The sequence below is a fragment of the Eleutherodactylus coqui genome, chromosome 11, assembly GCF_035609145.1.
Source record: "Eleutherodactylus coqui strain aEleCoq1 chromosome 11, aEleCoq1.hap1, whole genome shotgun sequence".
NCBI classification, from domain to species: domain Eukaryota; kingdom Metazoa; phylum Chordata; class Amphibia; order Anura; family Eleutherodactylidae; genus Eleutherodactylus; species Eleutherodactylus coqui.
In genome coordinates this window covers 121,946,901-121,968,910 of record NC_089847.1, presented here as the reverse complement: position 1 = coordinate 121,968,910, position 22,010 = coordinate 121,946,901, and the positions used below count along the sequence as shown (strand labels likewise).

General features: G+C 45.9%; 1 protein-coding gene across 1 annotated transcript; it reads right to left on the bottom strand.

The window, feature by feature from the left end:
* Positions 1-983: 983 nt before the first annotated feature.
* On the bottom strand, positions 984-21,707 carry API5 (apoptosis inhibitor 5). Its single transcript, XM_066583460.1, has 14 exons — positions 21,545-21,707; positions 15,395-15,556; positions 13,554-13,647; positions 12,078-12,143; positions 10,995-11,146; positions 10,554-10,760; positions 10,094-10,198; positions 9,869-9,958; positions 6,755-6,936; positions 6,577-6,670; positions 4,082-4,138; positions 3,719-3,795; positions 2,031-2,167; positions 984-1,762 (listed from the first exon to the last, which is right to left on the bottom strand). The coding sequence occupies exons 1-14, from the start codon at positions 21,611-21,613 to the stop codon at positions 1,683-1,685; spliced, it is 1,572 nt and encodes a 523-aa protein (XP_066439557.1). The 5' UTR covers positions 21,614-21,707; the 3' UTR covers positions 984-1,682.
* Positions 21,708-22,010: the final 303 nt, after the last annotated feature.

Genomic DNA, 22,010 nt, shown 5'->3' with positions numbered 1-22,010 from the left:
TTGTCTATCTTCAGCAGTCCCATTGAAGATAAGTGGAGTAGTACTGCACATGCACAACCCATTTCCTTGCTACAGAGGGAGCAGTGAGCCCACAATGAGGAAGAGAGGGGACATGGTGCCCGTTCTCAGGATCAGGGGGAATCGCAGTGGAAAAACCCCTCACGGGTCAGACTTTATCCTTAGGATAGGTGATAAGTGGTAAAGTTCAATTTTGATACAACTCCTTTATGGTTTCCAACCTTGTAGCGTAGCAGAAAATGAACTGTAATGAAGGTTCTACCTTGCAGTGAAGACATTGTAATGCTCATTAACTCAGGATGGAGACATCCGAGAACGGAAATGTATCAAAAGTGTTTAAAGTGACCCTCCGGTCCTGACAAAGATGGCCGCACCACTTCTCTGACTACCTGATGCACACTGTACAGTATGTATTGGTAGTCTAAAAACACTGACAAGGAATAGGACATCTCCAGCTTCAAGCTGACCAATCAAAGTACTGGGTAGTATCTCAGACTAATGATATATACTAATGCATAGTGTTCATCAGGTAACCAGAGAAGCAGTGCGGCCATCTTTGTTTCTCCAGGATCGGACAGTCCCTTTAATATACTGCTGCATATACCTGAGCATTAGTTTGTATGGTTTCTATTTAAAGGAGGTTGTAAACCACTGATGCCCTGTCCTTGGGATAGGCCATCAATACTAGATCAGCACAGGTCTGCCGACCCGGAACAGATATCTGCAGGAAGCAGACAGCGCCGTTCCCACAGCAATGGCCGGGCTTGGTATTAGAAACAAAGTCCTCACTGAAGCAAGTCAGAACTTAGCTAGTAATACCCCTGCCGGTCTACTATTGATGGCCTATGAAGCAGGCCATCAATACTTTACAACCTCTTTAAAGCCACTGCCCAGTGCAAAAAAGAATTGCCAGTGTCCAACCCAATGAGTATTTTTTGCTACTTTTAAAAGACAAAAACAGCACATATCTGTTACATTTATGAAAAGAAATCATGGCAAAACTACAAGTAGAAAAGAAACATGTTACTTCTGAGCTACAGTATGCACAGCCATGAGGGTATAGTATACAGAGAAAAACATCTTTTTTTTGGAGGGAGGAAGAAAACTGCACAAAAAAAAAAAGCTGTAATGCCGCAGCCTTACGGTAAAAGAATAAATAAAAAAAAAAAAAAAAATCCATTGGACCAAACTAAGAAGAACGAGATGGAGGGAGGCATCGAGCCGTATCTTATGCACTCACAGACATGCATCGGACCTTGTGATGAAGGCATAATTTGGCAATGAACCAAAAATGTTTAATCATGCGCTCAGAAAATAAAACCATCACTCCACCATAGGATTTCGGTGCCTTCGGAGAGTCGTGAACTATGGATGTCGACACCAACTTGAGAGTTCACTTGCAAGTCTTACAGCCATAAGGTATCTTCTGAAGAGTGTTAGAATATCGTCACATAGTCCTACATGGAAGCCGTTCAGGGTCCTAGATGTGCAGCGTCTGACTCGTGGGTGAAGCTGCAACAACATCTGAATACAAAAAAACGGTAGGTACATACAAAGGTAGAAAGAACACTTTTCATGTTAAAAAGTCTGTTGCCGTTGGCAGGTGATCCGCAGTCCAGCCTTACTGCAGCGATTACTGCAGGTCTTCCGCTTGTGGGCCCACATCAATATATTCTGCCTCGACTGCGATTCCCACGTCCGCCCCAACCTCTTCCCCGGCCTCCACGGAATCCGCCTCTTTGTTCTGCAGAATTCACAAAGGATAAGGTTAGGAAGATCCGCGCTACAATACAATCTTATGTCCAGCGGCATCAAGCTTTACAATATTGGATGGCATGCCTTGGACAAGATATCGAAATGAGCTTCCTGTTGTCCCCCTGCAAGTACCACGATCCATGTAGAGGCGGGGTGGAATCAGGCTGCATTATACAGCTGCACCCCGTCCAGATTCTGGCCTAATAAGCACCAATACAAATAATATTGTGCCTAATGTATGTACAAATTCTACTCACCATAGGAGAAATTTCCCAAGCTTCCGCTGTATTTTCCACTTGGAGGGTTATAGATCTGTCTGGAATCCCTCTTTGGTCCCACAATCGGCTTCTTGGGAGGGGAACTAGATGAAGAGTCTTCACTTGATCTTTTTTGCCTGCAGTGAAAAGAATATTGTAAATGGCTGCAGTATCTAAAGATTCTGTTGCAAACGACAGAGAATGTTAATTAAAGCGCATGCAAGAGTAGACGTACGGAAAGCTATTCCTGCACGTCTACTATGCAATATAAGCCATGGTTTGCACCAGCGCTGAGGTGAACCGACACTGGGACCAATGAGATTTATAGATACTCTGTAGATAGAAGCCACGGATGTTTGATGCGATTTCTTTTTTTCAAGATCCAAATAGGAAATTCCTTATAAGGAATTACCCAGAAATAAGACATACAGCGATTTTGCAATCATGCAGCATCGCGGCGAGAAGAAAATCGCTCAAATGAACACATTGAAATCAATGTGTTATTAACATGTGAGTTCTGTCCGTATCGCTATTGGATGTAAATTGCGCATGAAAGTCGTCCATGTGAATACAGCCTCAAACAACTATCACGCCTGTGTAAAGCACATGGGCGATAGTTACTGGTACAGCTGTTGGGGGCTTATGTGCTTATCGGCCGAAAAGCCGCTCAAAAGGACGATTTTCAGAGAAGCTTTCCTTTGTAAACACTGGACCCGATAGAAAACACTCCGTAATTGCTAGTTGCTTCATTTAAGCTCACTGAAAACAAAGCAACTAGTGAGAGAGCTCTTGTTCGGTGTGAAGCAAGTCTTTATCTATGAATGACTGCCTGTTCATAGCGAATGGAGGAGCGCGGCCAGAAGAGATCTCCGATGCGCTCCGCCTCTATTCACTGAACGCCTATCGCTCCTGCGTGAAAGTACAGGATAGTCGTTGGGATCTGAGAAGGGACCGACAGTTATCCCATGTAAAGGTGCCCTAACACAGAGCTAAATCTGTCGCAAGGATTCTGGCACGCGCAACATCTAAAGAATCCAAGAGATAGTGGGGGCACCATCTGTTAGGGTGATTTTACACAGGATGATCTCCCAGCAATCTCCCTTCATACATGTCCTGCAGCTGCAGACAGTCAAAAGGCATATCGGTGGTCGTTAATGGGTTACACAGTGATCGTTTAGTCCTTCTCATTTACTTATATGACAAATGTGAGAGACTGAACGATTCCGAATGATTTCTCGTTTGAACGAGTAAACAGTGTATCTGCCTGTCTAGACAGGCTGCATGAGCAAACGAGCTAGTGAGGACATCAGGCGCTCGTTCAAACTCGGGCTCATCATAAAGGACCCCAAGAATTTACTCTCCAAACTTCCTGTTTTTAAATGCCCATTTATTACACAATGTCTGCTCTTTTGTGCGTCTTATACATTTACAGGTTTCTTCAGATTCTTTTGTTACACTATGCCCTGTCGAGTCCCAAGTAGTCTCAAGAGCTTGTTTAATGAGTAACTTTTTTTTTTTTTGGGGGGGGGGGGGGGGCCGCACTAGTAAAAGTTATATCTACAAGATAATTTGTTTTTCTTACTGATATCTATGCAGCATGACACCAATGATAAGATGCACAAGTCATAGCTATAGATACAACAGGAAGGAGCGCAGTATAAAGATAAAGTAATCTCAGTCATACTCACCCAGCTTCCGTCTTCTGGACTGGTTTCCAAGACAGAGTCACGGTGCTCTTGTAGGATGGAGGGTTATGGAACAGATCCTACATAGGAAGAGTTATACGCATTGTCAGATGTAGCTCAGATAATTAAATATTGAACAAATGAATCGGGAAGAGAAATTGGGATAAGATTCTAGAAAGGATCCAGTTCTCTATAATCCATCTCTCTTCACAACACATTAGTCGTACACATTGGGGAGAGTTACCCAACATGCATCAGTTAGTAGAATGAAGCTCCAGGGATACATTTAGCATAAGGCTCTCGTGTAAACGGTGCCTAAGAGGGAAAGGACTACTTATAAATTGTAACCCCATAACAAAATCTTACCTTGATCAACACATTAATATTGCTGGTTATTTTCAAGGCGACCACTTTGATTTTGTTCTGCAAGGAAGCAATAAGTTATAATGGAGGATATGGAGGAAATCTTAAAATCACCCCAAAAAGGATAAAAAGTTTTTAAAAGCAATAGTATTATGAATCCAAAGTAAAATCTAATCAATAAGGCGAACTAGGCCTCAAATCCAGAATATCGGGAGCAGCTGTGAGGTTCTGTTAGGCTGATGATGAAGACATTATCAATCAGAATGGCATTTAGGCTTGTAAAAAAAAAGTTGCGATTTCATGGATTTTTCTAGGAGCTTGTTTGGGCGGCTTTTTGCAATTAAACATTTTGACATACTTTTTTCAGTCCTATAGACAAGACTATTGAAAAGAGTATGAAAAACAGAAAAACACAGAAAACACCCCAAAAGCAAATTGCTTGTAGCATGTTTTATACTTTAGCATTGGCTTTAAGCAGACATCTTGGAGCAGCATTTTTGGCATGGAAAAAAAAGCCACAAATTATGCAGCGTTTTCCTAAAAATGCTACTATTATTTTAAAAAACAAAACAAACACTTAGGGCTAATGTTGGAGGTTCAGTTTAGAGCCGCAGTCGTCTGTAAATTTCAGGCCGGCGGCCGAAAAATCGAACAAACCACATTCTATTCATAAGACGATCTGTTCTTAAATGGAAAAGGAAAACTGAACTCCCCAACGCTGATGTGAACGCCCTTGGAGACGGACAGTCATTCACAACATATCAGACATCATGGATTTTTAATAAAAATACCCAAAACAGGCCAATTTTCAAACTAAAGCTGAAGTGTCAAATTAATGTCCTGCTTTTTGTTTAAAGGAGTCACCCACTCCCCAAAACAATCCAATAACTTAAGGCCTTATTACACACAATTACTTCTAAAACGGCCGCACGACTGAACTGACATTTTCGCATTAAGTTTCACGTACAGATAATGGCTTTTAAATCCTCTCCATTCCCTCATTAGTTAAAGTAAACTCAGTATGAGTTGTTGGCTCAGGTGGACGTGTTTATGCGAGGGATTATCTGGCCAGCAGATTTCATTGTATACTCTCCTGTGAGAAGACAATGTACTCATTATGTACGCAATGCAAACACAATGAGTACATAGTTTACTCCCCATAAGTCTGCAAGCTCAAAAAACTGAAGATTTGCATTCAAATGGAACGAATGTTAAGCAGCTTGACGATTATTTTTATGGGCACTAAAAACTAGCGGCAAATGACAAGTGAGCAAATAGTGCACGACTGAGCGCATTTACACGTAACGATTATCGCTCACTTTCGGCTATTTGAACGAATTTTGAGCAATAATAATAGTGTGTAAAAAGGCCTTTCGGGTTCCCACTATGGAGATCTACACAGTTAGTTAATAACCCTGTAGGAATAATCTTATTCCCTATGCTCAAAAGAACCATTACACAGCAACCTCAGCTCTTTAGTGTTCATCCGTGCAGCAGAAGGGGTATCTCAAAAGAGAATCCTCTCAGAGTGCCTTGATAAGACTTGTTCAAGTGGTTGTCTTAAAAAAAGGTAGGAGAACAAGCAGTGACGCTGCAGCGGTCACCCGATTTCCTGTGACCTCATCTGTCACAACATTTACAGCAGTGCTAGGTCACAGGGGCAGAGAGGGGCAAGTATAGCTCAGTTTATTTTAATGCAGGTATCCCTATTAAAGCAGGGTTGTCCCGTAACCGGAGAACCCCTTTAAAACACACTTCTCACATTCATAGTGACATATCAGAAGTATTGATCAGTGGGGTCAGGCTGTTAAGACCCCACTGAACACTAAAACTACCTGGCAGATGTGCTCAGCCTAGTGCTGTGCCTATTTGGCCGCTTCCGTCCTGCTCAAGGCAGTGTACGGGCTCCATAGAAAGTCTATTGAGTCAGTCAGGTGCTGTTCCCACATTAGTAAAACGGACACCATTGTGATGTCAGTTTGACAAGGGTTCTATTGTTCCCGTTATATTTTGAGTACAGAATAGTGTAGTCAACTACATTATGCTAAACTTTAACCCTTTCCAATCCACTGTCTGATGTCTGAAGACATTCTGATTGAAGGCTGTACAGCTCCAATGTCAAAAGACGTCCGGCAGGGTATTCTTACTGCATATTACTGGCCGCTCTGTTGTCAGGGGCCTCTCCAGCATGCCCCACACCGCAGTACTGGCTCTAGCCAGCAGATGGCACCATTGTATAATGGCAGAAATAGAAAGCCCCCTAGGAAACCCTGAATCCAAAATTGGATTGCAAAGGGTTGATTTGAACAGAAGCAAATAGAATCCTTATCAAAAAAGACACTAAAGTGGTGACCTTTGCACTAATGGCAGTGAATGGTTATGATGGGACGTTTTCAGTACCTGTGAAGGAAGCCCTAGCAGGAATCCCACAGTGTAGTGAAAAACGCTATGGGAGCGCTCCCTTACAAGTGTACCCAAGAAAAAAAAATCAAATTTACCTCTTCTGTTTTCAGTGAATCCCCGGTCTTTCCCTGTAGAGCCAAGCGGAGCTGCCTAATATAGACCTGGAGTCCTCTGGCGAAGTACTGTAGTCTAAAAAGCAAACATTAAGATGCGGTCATGCGACATTCCGCTTTTAAGCCTTTACACGCTCACATCTCGTTATTTACTGCTTACCTGATTTTGAAGTCTTTCAGTTTTTCTGCATTGACTTTGCCTATCAGAAAGTCCGGCATTTTCCTTCCAAGCTGATGGAAACTGAAGAGTAAACATTCAACATAACTGAACTGTAGTTTCGGCTCCTCGTTTGCAGAGTTCTCCCCATTTTCTACTTCTTCGGGTGGAAGTGGCATGTACTCCTATCATAAATGAAGCAATGCAGAGGATTATACAGGTTAGATTTCACAAGTCCCATCTAGCATTCAGGAGCTTTTACAAAATTATAGCTCAGCGACATAGAAGAACATAGAAGTGGCCAAGACTCCACCGATGGCTACAACAGCATCTCACAGGTTTACTGGGGTGCAACAATCCCCGACATCAGCCAGTATTATTCAATTGGGAAGGTCCGGTCTTAGGCAGCAGTTTTAGAGGACTAATATACGAACTAGATGCAGTCTTGTAGCTCAGACCTTTTCATCTAGATTGTAAGCTCTTATAGGCAGAGACTGCTTTGTTTTCTCTCTGTGTTTGTTCATTTATTCGGATTACCTACCATTTTACTTGTGCCATTTCCCAAACTGTAGGCCCCACAAAATATGTTGGCGCCATATAAATAAAAATTCTCAGCAGTGTCAATGGGGTGAAACCAGCAAAGACCTCGGGTATAGCTCCTGCCACTAGGAGGCGGACACCAAGTAAAAGTTGACTCCTCCTACCAGCTATATCCCTCCTGCAGCCACTCCACTAAATCAGTTCTAGCTTGGTATCCATAGGAGGCAGACCTTCCTGCCGTATCTCTTCAGGATCCTGCAGTTTCTGGGGCTTTGTGGGTTCACAGGGTGACAAAAAAAACCCTACTGAGGGGGGACACCAGGGTTGCCAATAACTTTCTTGCAGCTTCCCTGCATCCCAAAGGTAAGGTGGCACAGGTGCCTCTGCCTTTCCAGCCTCCCTGCCCTCCTTTGGGCATCTCCCTCTTCCAGGTGGCTCTTGTTGCGTCAGGAGGAAGCAGCGTTGTCTTCATATTGGTGCAGGGAATCCGCATGACGCCGATAGGCGCTCGTGTCAATTCCTCACACCATGTAGCTAAAGTGTTGGTCTGCAGACATCACCCCAAAAAGTCTTGAAGCGGCCTTCCCTTTACTGGAACTCGCCTCTTAAGCAGCCACCTTGACAAAATTATTGAGGCAACAGGTGGAAAAAGTTCTCACCATCCACAATGCAGGTGCACTCGTCAGTACAGTGCCAAGAGGAGAAATAATTTTCATTCCTTTCTTCGCCCCAGCCCACGATCTTCTTAATCGCATCAGTCTTCCTCAAGACTGCAAAAAATGCCCATCCTTCAAACAGTGCCCTTGCTGGCGCCCCTGCATACAAGCTTCCTTGGCATCCAGAGAGGGGGGTCATCTTTTGCTGTACAGGGATATTTGGTTCGCTCACATACAAGATTCCCGAGTGCGTGAGATTTTCATTCTTCTCCCCAGAGGGTTTTTTGCCTCTTCCCCACCGTCCAATCTGGCCAGACTCTCCCAGTACCTTTGAGCCATTCGAAGGGTTACTGGACCACGGTGTAATCATCTCCGTTCAGTCTCACGAAACTTTTACTGTTCTTTACTCCAACCTGTTCGTTGTTCCCCAAAAGGACGAATAAGTTCATCCAATCGTAGATCTAAGACTCCTGTAACGCTACGTCAAAGTCCGTCATTTTCGTATGGAATCCATCTAAGCGGTGATTGCTTCTATGGACCAAGGCTGAATGGCTATCGTAAATAGACATCAAGGACGTCTAGCTCCACATCCCGATTCGCCAGTCTCACCAGAGTTTTCTTCGGTTTGCAGTTCAGTTGTATCATTTCTAATTCATCATCTTGCCATTCAGCCTAGCAACAGCCCCCTGAGGGTTCACAAAGGTCCTGTCCGCTGTTGGGGCGCTAATTCATTCTCAGGGATCGTAACAATCCCTTATCTGGACGACAAACTCATCAAGGCTCCGTCCCTCATAATCTCAGCATGAAAAACACTCAAATTTATATCATACCAGGAGTTTGATGAAGCGATTAAAAGGGAGAGTGGTTTAAGTCACCCACCATAAAAAAAAAGCATTTTCTCGACACTTTTGACCATTTTAACATTTACATCCCTGGAGTGCTATCTATTTGCGCTCTAGCCAGTGGAAATGTGGGTCGCTGGGGCAAATAAGTTTGCATTCCAGAGTCCGGAAGTAATTGAACTTTCTATTTAATTCGACAAAGTAAGATCTTTGCTTATCAGCGTAAGGCCGGCTGTCCACGGGCGATGCGGAATCCCGCGGTGAAGCTCCGCTGCCGGAGAATCTCCACCGGTCAGCCCTATCTAATGGATAGGCTGACCGCGGAGAATCGGGGCAATTCGCAGCATGCTGCGAATTGCCCGCCGCAAGCGGAAAATCGTAATGATTCTCCGCTCGTGGACAGGTGCTGGCGCTTTCAATAGCAGTGCCGGCGAAGAAACTGCCGTGGACTGGGGGCCTTAAGGTTAAAATTTACACATCCAAAGAAGTTAAAACACAATTCTATGAATACACATCTCAATTGCATATAGAGATAATAAAACATTAAAAGGCCCATTTACACGGAGCAATGATCACTCAAACAGTTTGAGTGACAGCTTTGAGCGATCATTTTGCATAAACTACTAAGTAGCTACTCAGCTACTTAATAGCAATTTAGTTTGCAAATGAAGCCTTTAGCTGAAAGCCGTTAATAGCCTGAGGGCTCTCTCTTATCTGCTTTCAGTTCCTTTGTTCTCCGAAGGGAAACAATGCTATCAGCACTATCCATGGAGAACTGCTGATAAGGCTGAATTTTAGGTTGAACTGAATTTAACACTCAGCTAGCAGTGCACGATGGCCGCGCATTTAGACTCAACGATTATCGCTCAAACGATCGCTTTTTAGCTATTTTTGAGCGATCATCACTCCGTTTAAATGGGCTTTTAGAGTTTCTTTTCAACAAGACAATATCTATGTAAACATTAGCAGATGGGATCATAGCGAGACTGAAACAATATCCAAAATTAGTCACACTGATCAGCCAACCAACGCAGGTGTGAGCAGCACCTAATATGTAAAGATGTTTTTCAGCTACATACCAGCAATTTATCAAAAAGCTTGTTCAAGTTTGATTCCAATTTCTCCATGTCACCACAGAAGGAGCTCATCTCTGCCAAAAGCTTTAATACCTGAACGAAAACATTTCACAATTACAAGGGGTGCACATTACATCTTATTACATGAAAATACTTGACCCACAGTATTCTGATATTTGTCATTTTAAACGCAAGCAACTTCAACCCCCTTAAAGAGCCATTACTTACTTCCAACTGGACATCAATGCCCTCAGCTGGACTGGTCAAGGTACTCAGGATAGGAAGAACGTGCTCACAGAAATACGTCACAAACTTAGTTGAGTGCACATTTTTCTTAAAAAAAAAAGTCAGAATAGTTTAGTCTGCATATGGTCCTCATTACACAAATCTTCATCAATTTGTCAGGTTGTGAGTTTACAGGTTGCTTCAGCCATACTTCTCCCACCCGATCCAACATTGGACCTAGAGAGACAACTGCATACTAAGTGCTAGAGTTATTAAGGCAGTGGCCCAATGTACCACATGTCTTGTGCATAAGTTCAGATCCGTGTGTGATGCTTGCTGGCCGCTGAATGGTTGCCTCAGCAATTGTACCACCCAGTTGCGTCTCTCTACACCCAATGATAGATCGGATAGGATACTAAGACAGGGCAACCACTTTAAGAAGGCAGCCCCATTGGACACTTACTGAAAACAGTGGCACCGCCTGGCGCATACACTGCAGCAAGCGATCCACAGAGTCAGGGTCTGCCGGGTTGAGCGTTTGTTGAAGTCCCGCTTGCTCAGACACTAAGTCCACCAGCTGCTGTCTGCCACTAACTGTCTGTAAGTTCTTCAGTGAAGAAAGGATTTTCATGAACAGGACGAATTCTTCTCCAGTGACATCATACAGAACCTGAGAGACAATTTAATTAATCTTGATTATTGTAGTCAAGTCTCATTGTAATACAAAGCTCTGCGATAAGTCAAAGGGTGAACGTATATCACACTGCTAGCATACGCTGCCAACATTCAACAGGCATGCATTTGAGCCATGTTACCCACTGTACACTGGTGGTATATCCCAGCAATATACCACCGGTGTCTATCCTGTAGCAACTCCTTTTATTATCAGTGAATGTACAACTACCTTCTTTGACTCTGTGAATATGAGATCCTCCACATCCTTGGTCATAACATCTTCAGGAAGGGTCTTCAGCTTAGAGGAGAGGAATTTAATGGCTCGCTCACGAACAATATCTTCTCCTTGAAGGATCTGGCTGAACAAGCCTCCCAATGTGCCTGAGTAGGTCGGAAGAAACGGCTCTCAATATTTATTAAGTCTCTAAACTTAGTAGCTAAAAGCAAAATGCAACAGAACGCTGTACCAGAAAGGATAATATTCGGGTCTGAGACAAAAAGAGGATATAAGATCCTGCAGAAATCTGTGGACATCACTATGCTGGACAATCCGGAACTACTGTGCACATTTTAATACACATCCAGAGACTAATCAAAGTATTTTAGCATCCATAACTTTCCAAGTCAACTATTACTTAGAAATCCTTAAAACGGGAATCTACTTTTAGCCCTACAAACTAGGCAGGCATATGGCCTGAAAGTAGGTGACCCGTTGAGTCTGGGATGTAAGCATTACACCTACCTCCCCCGTGGTTCCCTTGGTGCGAGTGCTGGTAGCCGCTGCTGCAGTGCCTTGAGTAGCGCTGCCAAGTAGTCCGCCCATTCTAATTTTATAATGAGGACTACTCAGCAGTGCCTCTCAATGCACTGCAGCGGTGACTACCAGCGCTCATAGCAGGGAAACAATAAGTAGAATACTTTCATCCCCGGACTCCAGTCGTCACCTACTTTCAGCCCATAAACTTAGCTTGTAGAGCTAAAAGTAGGTGATAGAGTCTCTTTAAACTTCTATTCTACAACATGGTTTAAAAGCGACCCTATAAAGACTTGGACAAAAGTGGGCAAACAACTTCTCTGACTACCTGAGGCACGCTGTGCATTAACATGCATTTGTAGTCTGAGACACTACATGAAGGTCTGACAGACCAGGACTACTCAGTTAATAAAAGCCGATAGAGTGTCTTAGAATAATGATGCAATGAAGCACAGTGATCATCAAGTAGTGAGAAAAGCTGGTTCGGCCATCTTTGCTTCTTCAGACCCGTAGGGCTGCTTTAGGTAACACAGACATGCCCCTCTCCATCGCAATTACCTTTAGCATCCATTTTGAATATACTCAGCAAAGCATTGTTCACCAAGTTGAACTCGGCAGAGTCATCTGAAAAGCATAAAGGATTCAAGTTAACATGAAAGGAATAAGACTTGATTGTTCACAACCAGCATCAATCCCTTTCATTAGGGAGAGATCTTTCACTAGATGCTCAATTAAAAGTAAAATGAAAGGGGTTTCTGAGTTATTTTACATCGTTTTGGGCTTCTTGTGCCCAAAATTACATAAAATATACTCACCATGGTGCCAGACCGCAGTTTCGGTGGACTGGCACCACGGCATCTGACAGGTGACGTTACATGGCCAGGCGGCTGGCTGATCTCCTGTAAATCTGTCACGCGGGCTTCTAATGTAGAAGTCCCAGACAGGTTTATAGGACGTCATCAGTAATGCCACCCTGTCAGGTAATTCTATTGGCTGCAGCAGTCCTATGTGAGCGTGGCAGCATTTGTCAATAGAAGACGGGGGGGGGGGGGTGTTGTGGCATTGCAGGCTGCAGCAGTAGGGTAGTCCTGTGTTTCATTTTCTATGTATTCTGCATTCCCCATTGCGACTAATTTACTTCATACAGGGGCAAGCATTGCAGAGGGAATCGAGCCGCAGCGCATCAGAGATCTCTTCTGGCAGCCCACCTCCATTCACAGTAAATAGGCAGTCGTTGACAGGTGATGCAGTGGAAGACCCGAGGTGATTTTTGGTCTACGTGAAAGATCTGATTGTTTTTTCACTGCACATGTTACATCTAACAATTATCGTGCAAACAGTTTGCTCTAATGAGCGGTTTGCATGATAATCGCAGCATGTAAAAGGACCTTTGGGAAAAGAATTAGGCCTCATGTCCACGGGGAAAATCAGGCCCGCTACGGATTCTCCATGGAGAATCTGCAGCGGGTCCCTCCTGCCCCGCGGACATGAGCGCTGAAAATAGGAATTTAAAAGAATTTACTCATCCGGAGCGGGCGGGGAAGGTCTTCTCTTCCTCACGGCCGGATCTTCTTTTTCGGCCGGCGGATGAACTCGTCACGCCGCCGACGTGCCGCGCGCATGCGCCGGGCACATTCGCCGAGCCGAAGCAAGAAAGATGCGGCCGTGAGGAAGAGAAGACCTTCCCGGCCCGCTCCAGATGAGTAAATTCTTTTAAATTCCTATTTTAGGTCTCCCGCGGATCCGGACGGCTTCCATAGGCTTCAATAGAAGCCCGCGGGAGACCCGCACGAAAATGGAGCATGGTCCAGATTTTTTCATGCTCCATTTTTTTTTAAATCACTTTTATTGACCATCCGTGGGTATTTATCTACCCTGCGGGTGGTCAATGCATCCCTATGGGGTGCGGATCCGCGGGCAGGAGAAGAGTTCAAATCCGCAGCGGATTTTAATTCTTCTTTTGCCCGTGGACATGAGCCCTTAAAAAGCACCATAAACAAAAACTCCCCCTTCGTTCTCCCTCATATACTACACCTGACTGCAGAAGCTGGGTAAGAATATCCGCCACACGGGGAAGGTTCTCTCCAGTGGCAAACTGGGACAACTCTTTAATGGCTTGACGACGGATCTAATAAAGACATAAGGAGATAAGAAAATGGTGTTAATAACTCCTGCAATGTATTACTGTGGCAGCTAGAACCTGATCCAAGTTTTACTGCTCGCCAGGTAAAGCATCGGCCTGCACAGACAATGTATCCCAATGCAGCCATAAACATTGCACTATACCGCACGGCCGCAAACTGCTCTGAGGCACGTAGCAGCCTAGATCGAGGCTTTAAAGAGGTTCTTTGATTAAAAGCTAGTGCTACACAGTGACGTGAAAACTGCAGTGTCACATGTGATGTTGTATTCCTCGATTGGCAATGGGGTTGTATTGCAAAATGTGACCAAACGTGCCTTTTCCAATATACACATGCATGTAAATCAAATGCGCCTGCAACCTATGTGCGATTTTGAAATTTTTTTTACTACCTTAATTGCAGCTCTGAAACAGTCGTCAGCCAGCAACTCCAGACAATTCAAGTGTTTTTGCCCCATTAGCCTTAAAGGGGTATTCCAGTTACACAAACTTGAAAAGTTTTTAAAGTTTGCAATGTGGTTCTGCTTTGGATTTTGTCTCTTAAAGGGGTTGTCCCGCGCCGAAACGGTTTTTTTTTTTTCTTCAACCCCCCCCCCCCCCCCCCCCCCCGGTTCGGCGCGAGACAACCCCGATGCAGGGGTTAAAAAAGAGAACACCGGAGAGTGCTTACCTGAATCCCCGCGCTCTGGTGACTTCTTACTTACCCGCTGAAGATGGCCGCCGGGATCCCCTCCCTCGGTGGACCGCAGGGCTTCTGTGCGGTCCATTGCCGATTCCAGCCTCCTGATTGGCTGGAATCGGCACGTGACGGGGCGGAGCTACACGGAGCCCCATTGAGAAAAGAAGAAGACCCGGACTGTGCAAGCGCGGCTAATTTGGCCATTAGACGGCGAAAATTAGTCGGCTCCATGGAAACGAGGACGCTAGCAACGGAGCAGGTAAGTGAAAAACTTCTTATAACTTCTGTATGGCTCATAATTAATGCACAATGTACATTACAAAGTGCATTAATATGGCCATACAGAAGTGTATAGACCCACTTGCTGCCGCGGGACAACCCCTTTAAGCTCTAAAGCCCATTACTTTCTCCTGGCACTGCAGAAGTGTTTATTCACGGGTTGCCCATGATACGTCCTGTAGGGATTCCAACAAGTCGGGCTTGCTCATAAGGACAACAAAGGACAGCTATTCTTGTATTCAGCTCTCGGGACCAGATTGCTGACCAATAGCTTAGCGTACAGAGCGCAAGTGCAGAGCAGGAAATTGTGAGAAATGTAGTTTCAAGCTGCATGACAGCAGGGCTGCGGTGGCCATCTTGGAAAATAGTGATGGAGGACAGAATAAAGAGTTAATGGCTGTTTATAAACACGGCGCGAACACCTTTAATATCTGGAATTTTTTACAATTTGCTTCAAAACCAGACTATCTTAACCAATTCCTCCCCGTTCTCAAGATCTCTGCCGTCTGTCAGTGACTTAAAGTCCGCGCTTGTCATGTCTAAACGGCACTGCTGCGCGGCTCATTACACTATTTCAGCGCTCTCCGATAGTGAACATGCAGATTTGTCATTTTTACGCGTCTGTGACAATTTCTGGGTATAAAGAAGAACGTTTTCATTCACAGACACCGATATAAAGGAATTGAAAAGTGGAGGGAGATGCCAAGCAGACTAGAAAGCTGTAAAGTATAATTGTACAAGACTTTAGAACAAAAACCAAGGGATGGGGTTCCTTACCGACACATCCTCATCCTCACACAGGTCCAGCTGGGCATTCAGTGCAGCATCAGAAAGTTCCGGAAAATGTTTAAAAAACTTCGGAATAAACTGAGCCGCCAATCTCTTCTCTTTTGCTTCTCCTTTCACGCCGTCCAGGATGACTTGATACGCAGCTTTGTGCTGTAAGAGAAAAAAAAAGGAAAGAAATAAGTTCCCCATAAACTTTACTGAATAGAAAGAAGAGTAAAAAGCGACAAACTAAGTGGAGGAGAAAACACAAGCGTCACCCGACAGCTGCACACAGTACCATGACGGATCACTGTGCGCTCAGAGAGGATGCCGAGGCCGGGAGCAGCAATGCAGACAGCTGCGGCTTGTAACACGTCAGCTGCAAGAAACCATATAGACTGAAAGGATTCCCGGCAAATCAGATACAAGTGTGACTATCCGGGGAGAACTTCAGAAACTAAGTAAACTCGGAGATACAGTAATCATCCAGAGCTAGCGTCAATGTCTCAAAGTCACTTTATAATATTACTTATCCTGTACGGATCCTGAGGTACATCCTGTATTATACTCCAGAGCTGCACTCACTATTCTGCTGGTGGAGTCACTGTGTACATACATTACTTATCCTGTACTGATCCTGAGTTACATCCTGTATTATACTCCAGAGCTGCACTCACTATTCTGCTGGTGGAGTCACTGTGTACATACATTACTTATCCTGTACTGATCCTGAGTTACATCCTGTATTATACTCCAGAGCTGCACTCACTATTCTGCTGGTGGAGTCACTGTGTACATACATTACTTATCCTGTACTGGTCCTGAGTTACATCCTGTATTATACTCCAGAGCTGCACTCACTATTCTGCTGGTGGAGTCACTGTGTACATACATTACTTATCCTGTACTGATCCTGAGTTACATCCTGTGTTATACTCCAGAGCTGCACTCACTATTCTGCTGGTGGAGTCACTGTGTACATACATTACTTATCCTGTACTGATCCTGAGTTACATCCTGTATTATACTCCAGAGCTGCACTTACTATTCTGCTGGTGGAGTCACTGTGTACATACATTACTTATCCTGTACTGATCCTGAGTTACATCCTGTATTATACTCCAGAGCTGCACTCACTATTCTGCTGGTGGAGTCACTGTGTACATACATTACTTATTCTGTACTGATCCTGAGTTACATCCTGTATTATACTCCAGAGCTGCACTCACTATTCTGCTGGTGGAGTCACTGTGTACATACATTACTTATCCTGTACTGATCCTGAGTTACATCCTGTATTATACTCCAGAGCTGCACTCACTATTCTGCTGGTGGAGTCACTGTGTACATATATTACTTATCCTGTACTGATCCTGAGTTACATCCTGTATTATACTCCAGAGCTGCACTCCCAATTCTGCTGGTGGAGTCACTGTGTACATACATTACTTATCCTGTACTGATCCTGAGTTACATCCTGTGTTATACTCCAGAGCTGCACTCACTATTCTGCTGGTGGAGTCACGGTGTACATACATTACTTATCCTGTACTGCAGGGGTCTCCAACTCCAGTCCTCAGGGACCACCAACAGGTCATGTTTTCAGGATATCCTATAGTAAGAACACCTGTGGCAATGTCTGAGGCACTGACAATAATTACATCACCTGTGCAATACTGAGGAAACCCTGAAAACATGACCTGTTGGCGGTCCCTGAGGACTGGAGTTGGGGAACCCTGCTGTACTGATCCTGAGTTACATCCTGTATTATACTCCAGAGCTGCACTCACTATTCTGCTGGTGGAGTCACTGTGTACATACATTACTTATCCTGTACTGATCCGGACCTCAGAGCTCTATAACTTTGGACAAAATCGTCAAGAAGTGGCGTTAGTTTTCTTTATTGTAGTAGTAATGGATCCGCATCTCACACCATAACCGTAGATCTGTCAGGGATGTCAACACTACAGAACGCTATTTTAGTGCAGCCCAGAAGTGACTCAGATAATGAACGGCTGCGGCACAAAACAAGGTGTGAGGAACCCAGAGGGAAATGTAGAGACGTTACAGAACAAGTATCACTGAAGCAAATACAGACAGCGCAAACATGAGGCTCCTTCTCACTTACTGCAAACATCAACCCTTTCCAGCCCCGTGTCGGACCTCGCCCGCCCGACATGCAGATTTTCCCGCACGGCTCCGCTGTCGGACGAAGTCTGACACATGTATATACAGTATGCCAGGGAGCGCCGCACTGTTGGAGGCTCTCCGCCACATGCACTTACTGTTGGAAGTCCCTGTGCTGTCATGCCGGCGTGATGACATTGTACAGGTCAGTAATGCTTTATGTCATCGCGCCGGCCGGGTATTTATAAAGTCTCACGCTGCAGATTCAGAGTTAGTGATGAGGATAACGATGGAGAGTCCAGCGGTGGAGGCGACCATGAAGAACACGTTACTGTTGTCACTGAGGATACATCAAGTCATGAAGAAAGTGGCGATAACTTGTTACAGGGAGCTGGACGGCGCACCACGATGGGGATCTTACACCGCTCCCGCAATCAGTGACACAACAGGGATTCCCCCTTCCACTAAGCGTTCGCCCAAAAACAGAATATTTCCAGCTGTTTTTCACCGGTGAACTTTTTGGTGAAAATTGTGGCCGTGACCAATCTGTGTGCAGCAGAAAAAAGACCCAAAAAAACGACTCCACCGCGAGAACACTCAGTCCTTAGGAGTCAAAGTGAACACGGCTGAATGGGAAGCCACAATTAGTATTTTACCGACAAACGGCGAGGCCGAAGCCCGTTCGTCAAGGATTTTTCTCCCGTCTCCATTTTTTTGGATGGTGCATTTAGTCCCTCCTGGATTTGAAAGGGTTAAAGGGGTTGTCTGCCCTCTTTCACCGATGACCTAGCCGCTGGATCGGTCATCAGTAGTTGATGGATGGGAGTCCGACGCTTAGGATCCTCATCTAGCAGCTGTTTGTCCAGCTGCATCTGTGGAGGGTCTGACGCAGACGTGAGACCCCCCCCCCCCAACCCCCCTGACACAGACCCTGTAGTAAATACGTGTTAGCTTTGTATACTGCAAATCCAACGTGCGCGAACCGACCCGCAGGCCTTGTTCACACGGGTGAGCGACAGCATGGATCCGGTGGAAATTCTGCACTGAAATGTTTGTGGGAGTCGGCGAGGCTTCCGCGCCCCGCTACCGTCAGCGGGAGTCGGCGAGGCTTCCGCGCCCCGCTACCGTCAGCGGGAGTCGGCGAGGCTTCCGCGCCCCGCTACCGTCAGCGGGAGTCGGCGAGGCTTCCGCGCCCCGCTACCGTCAGCGGGAGTCGGCGAGGCTTCCGCGCCCCGCTACCGTCAGCGGGAGTCGGCGAGGCTTCCGCGCCCCGCTACCGTCAGCGGGAATTGGCGATGCGTTTATAAGGCATGAATGTTTTTACGCAAAAGACGGTTTGTACACAAACTGTATCAGGTTTTTGTCCTGTTGCATCAACATTTGTTGCAAAGGATTAAGGCCGCTTCAGACATACGCTGCACGAACTCCGTGGAATACAAGGACAGGAGCCGGACAGAAAATTTTTTCGTCTTAATGAGTTCATCCATGTTGGATCTTTCACGGTAAACGAGGTCTAAGAGTGCTAGAAAAATGTTAATAAGCCCTAAAAGCAAAAACCATCCAGAAAAGATGGTAAAGAGCATCTAGTTCATGTTGTGATCAATGCCGAGGGGACCATCTGCTGAACCCATCACCTAAACCCGGGGCGTCAAACTCCTATTTATCAAGGGCCAAAGCAGCGGCACGTTTCTAAAGGCCCATTTAGACAACGATTATCGCTCAAAAGACGGCGCTCAAGCGACTTTGTGGGGTATGGAGCACAGAGCTGGACCGCTGTGTTCTTCACACCCCGCCAGGGATCGGGATACAGCTGAAACAATAGTATCCGCTGTATCCCGCTGTGAATCCCTGATAAGGCTCATCGTCAGCAGGCTGAAAGACAACGATGAGCGATGGCTTAACGAAAACTGCACGATGTCAGAGCGGTTACACACGATTATCGCTCAAAAGCCGTCATTGTGTCTAAATGGACCTTAAGTGTCTGACTCGGCTTCATATTCCCAATCATTGATAACACTTGTTATAAAGTTGATTTGAAGGAATCCTGCCATCCAATAGGTGGCGCTGGAGAGGTATTTTTGCCATCTTTTTTATTTGCATAAATTTCCCAGAGGAGCTTGCATGGCCTTATAAGTCTCCTTACTCATCTTTTAGGTGTCCCCTCAGCCCTCCTGGGTGCTCTCCTTGTGGAGAGACTATAACATCCCCCGACCCACTCCACCCCTAGGGGTCTCCACACACTTTTTGGGTGCTCTCCTTAAGGAGAAACAACACTGCTTCTGGCCTAAGTGTTCATTCATACGGACAGATTTGCAGCTCCTAAAAAAATAAATAAGCAGGGCCTAATACAAACGCTTAATTCCCATCGATTTGCATCGGGGTCTTCAGGCGTTTTACATGTATGTGGAAAATAAATATATAGAAAAAATAAATAAAAAAAATCGCAGCATCTGCATTATGCACCAAAACATCCAATGGGATCGCATAAATATGCAGTGAATATATATATAGGCCCCCTGCACACGGGCGGAAATTCCGCGGCGTGATTTCCCGAAAAATATCCACCCGTGGAAGCTGCCATAGGATGGCATTAGAAAACGCAATCCGAGGTAGACGGCCGCGATTTGTCCGCGCGAAATCATGCACAGAAAACAAATCGCGGCACGCTCTATTTCTGTGCGGGGCTAGAAATGTCACTCCCCGGCCCCTGGCTCCGCGCATCAAAGAGTCGGAGCCGTGGGAGAGGTGAGCGCCGCGCTGGTCCCTGCAGGGGCTCGGGTCCGATCCGACCGAAGGCAGGAGAAATCGGAGACCTTCTTTGTTTTTCACATGCACAAAAAAACCAAAAAAAAAAACACACAAGTGAATTGGCAAGCAGAAAAGCACAAAAAGGGGCAAATATGCAGAGTTTTGGTCCATGAAGCCGCAGCGTATCTCACAGACTGACGCTGCATCCGCCCGTGTGAATGAGCCCCACATGTAGCTCCTCCTCACATGGGTCTGGCGCTCTCTGCGCTGCGATTGGGCTTCTCTCCTTCCACCTCTATCTTCAGGCTTCCTACCTGGTGGGTGGCGAGGCTGGCAGAGCTGTGCCGCCTGGGAGTCACTGAACAGATCGTTGTGGAGGTGCGCCGGAGCTCAGGATCCAAGATGGCAGACGCTCCCTGTGCCCCCTTCTTTTTGCAATCCCATCAGCGGATATTTAGCGGAGTTTTGTTTCCGCCCCCGGCGCTCCCGGCCATACAAAATGGCTAATTAGTCTAATGAGCTCAAGATGCGCGATACGCTGCGCTATTAAATAACATCTCTTAGCGTATTGCACACATTGGCGCATCCACATTGACTTCTACGGGGACTGTTGGTGCGCAAATGTGCAGAAAAACAAAAGCACGCTGCGCATTGTTTTCCGCAACTGAAGTGTGCGGGAAAAATTTGCACGTGAGCGAAATCAATGGTTCAGTTCACTGCGCTGCGTGTAAATCCGTGCGTGAAACCAGCGGTAGATCCGCTCAGCGAGGCTCTTCCTGACGTTTATATCGCCAATGTGGATTTCGCACCCAGAAGCGACATTTTATTTTCCCGTGACACACAAAAAAATCCACCTGTGAAAACAAAAATCTGCCCCAAATTTTATAGAATCCCCCAAATGATTGCGACGGCGATGTGACACGGATTCTGCGGTAAGTCAGCGGTGGCCTCCGCCATGCGATCAATCGCGCCGGAGGCTCCGCCCAGAGCCGGTCCGGCACATAATCTCGGACAAAATAATGCATCCTACCGCGCTATTTCATCCGAGAAACACGGATGGAAACCGGACAGACGCCATTATAGCCAATGGTATCCATCCGGCGCCGTTCGTTTCCATCGTGTGGCGAATTGTCACCGGCTGCCATCCCAGGGCAAGAGAAAAATACCGGCCCTGAAGGGAAAACCAGCACTGGGAGGCGGGGAGGGAGAGGACCGGGCACGGCAGAGGCCTAATCACTGAGAGGCACACAGGCAGGTAAGGTAGGCCGCAGCTCTGGATCTCACCTGGCTCACGTCATCCTTGGCATCAGCCAGGATCCCGTAGTTCCGGTACAGCTCCTCCACGGTCGGCATGGCGGCCTCCAGCGACGTTCTCAGCTCCGGTGATCTGCTCAGTGTGTGCGCAGGGAACAACTGTACAGAACGGAAGCGGGAAAGACGGGATTGCGGCGCTCACACTGAAAAACCACAGCGGCGCTTAGCGGTCCCTGTAGGAATTACACATCAGAGCAATACTAGCGAGAAAGACGAGTTCAATGCAGCTACACTGAAAAACCACAGCGGCGCTTAGCGGCCCCTGCATGAACTATTCAGAGCCTGAATAGCGAAATAGACATCACTGCATCACTACTAAACCACAGCGGCGCTTAGCGGTCCTTGTGGAAACTACACCTAGACAGCGAGAAGTACGAAATCACTGCGCTTACACTGCAAAAGCACAGCGGCGCTTAGCGGCCCCTACAGGCACTAC

Coding starts and splice junctions, on each gene's coding strand:
- API5 (XM_066583460.1), bottom strand. CDS start 21,613: ATGCCGACCGTGGAGGAGCTGTACCGGAACTACGGGATCCTGGCTGAT. Junction 11,147..12,077: donor ATTCAAAATGGATGCTAAAG/GTAATTGCGATG, acceptor CGACCTACTCAG/GCACATTGGGAGGCTTGTTC. Junction 2,168..3,718: donor GTCCAGAAGACGGAAGCTGG/GTGAGTATGACT, acceptor TTTTCACTGCAG/GCAAAAAAGATCAAGTGAAG.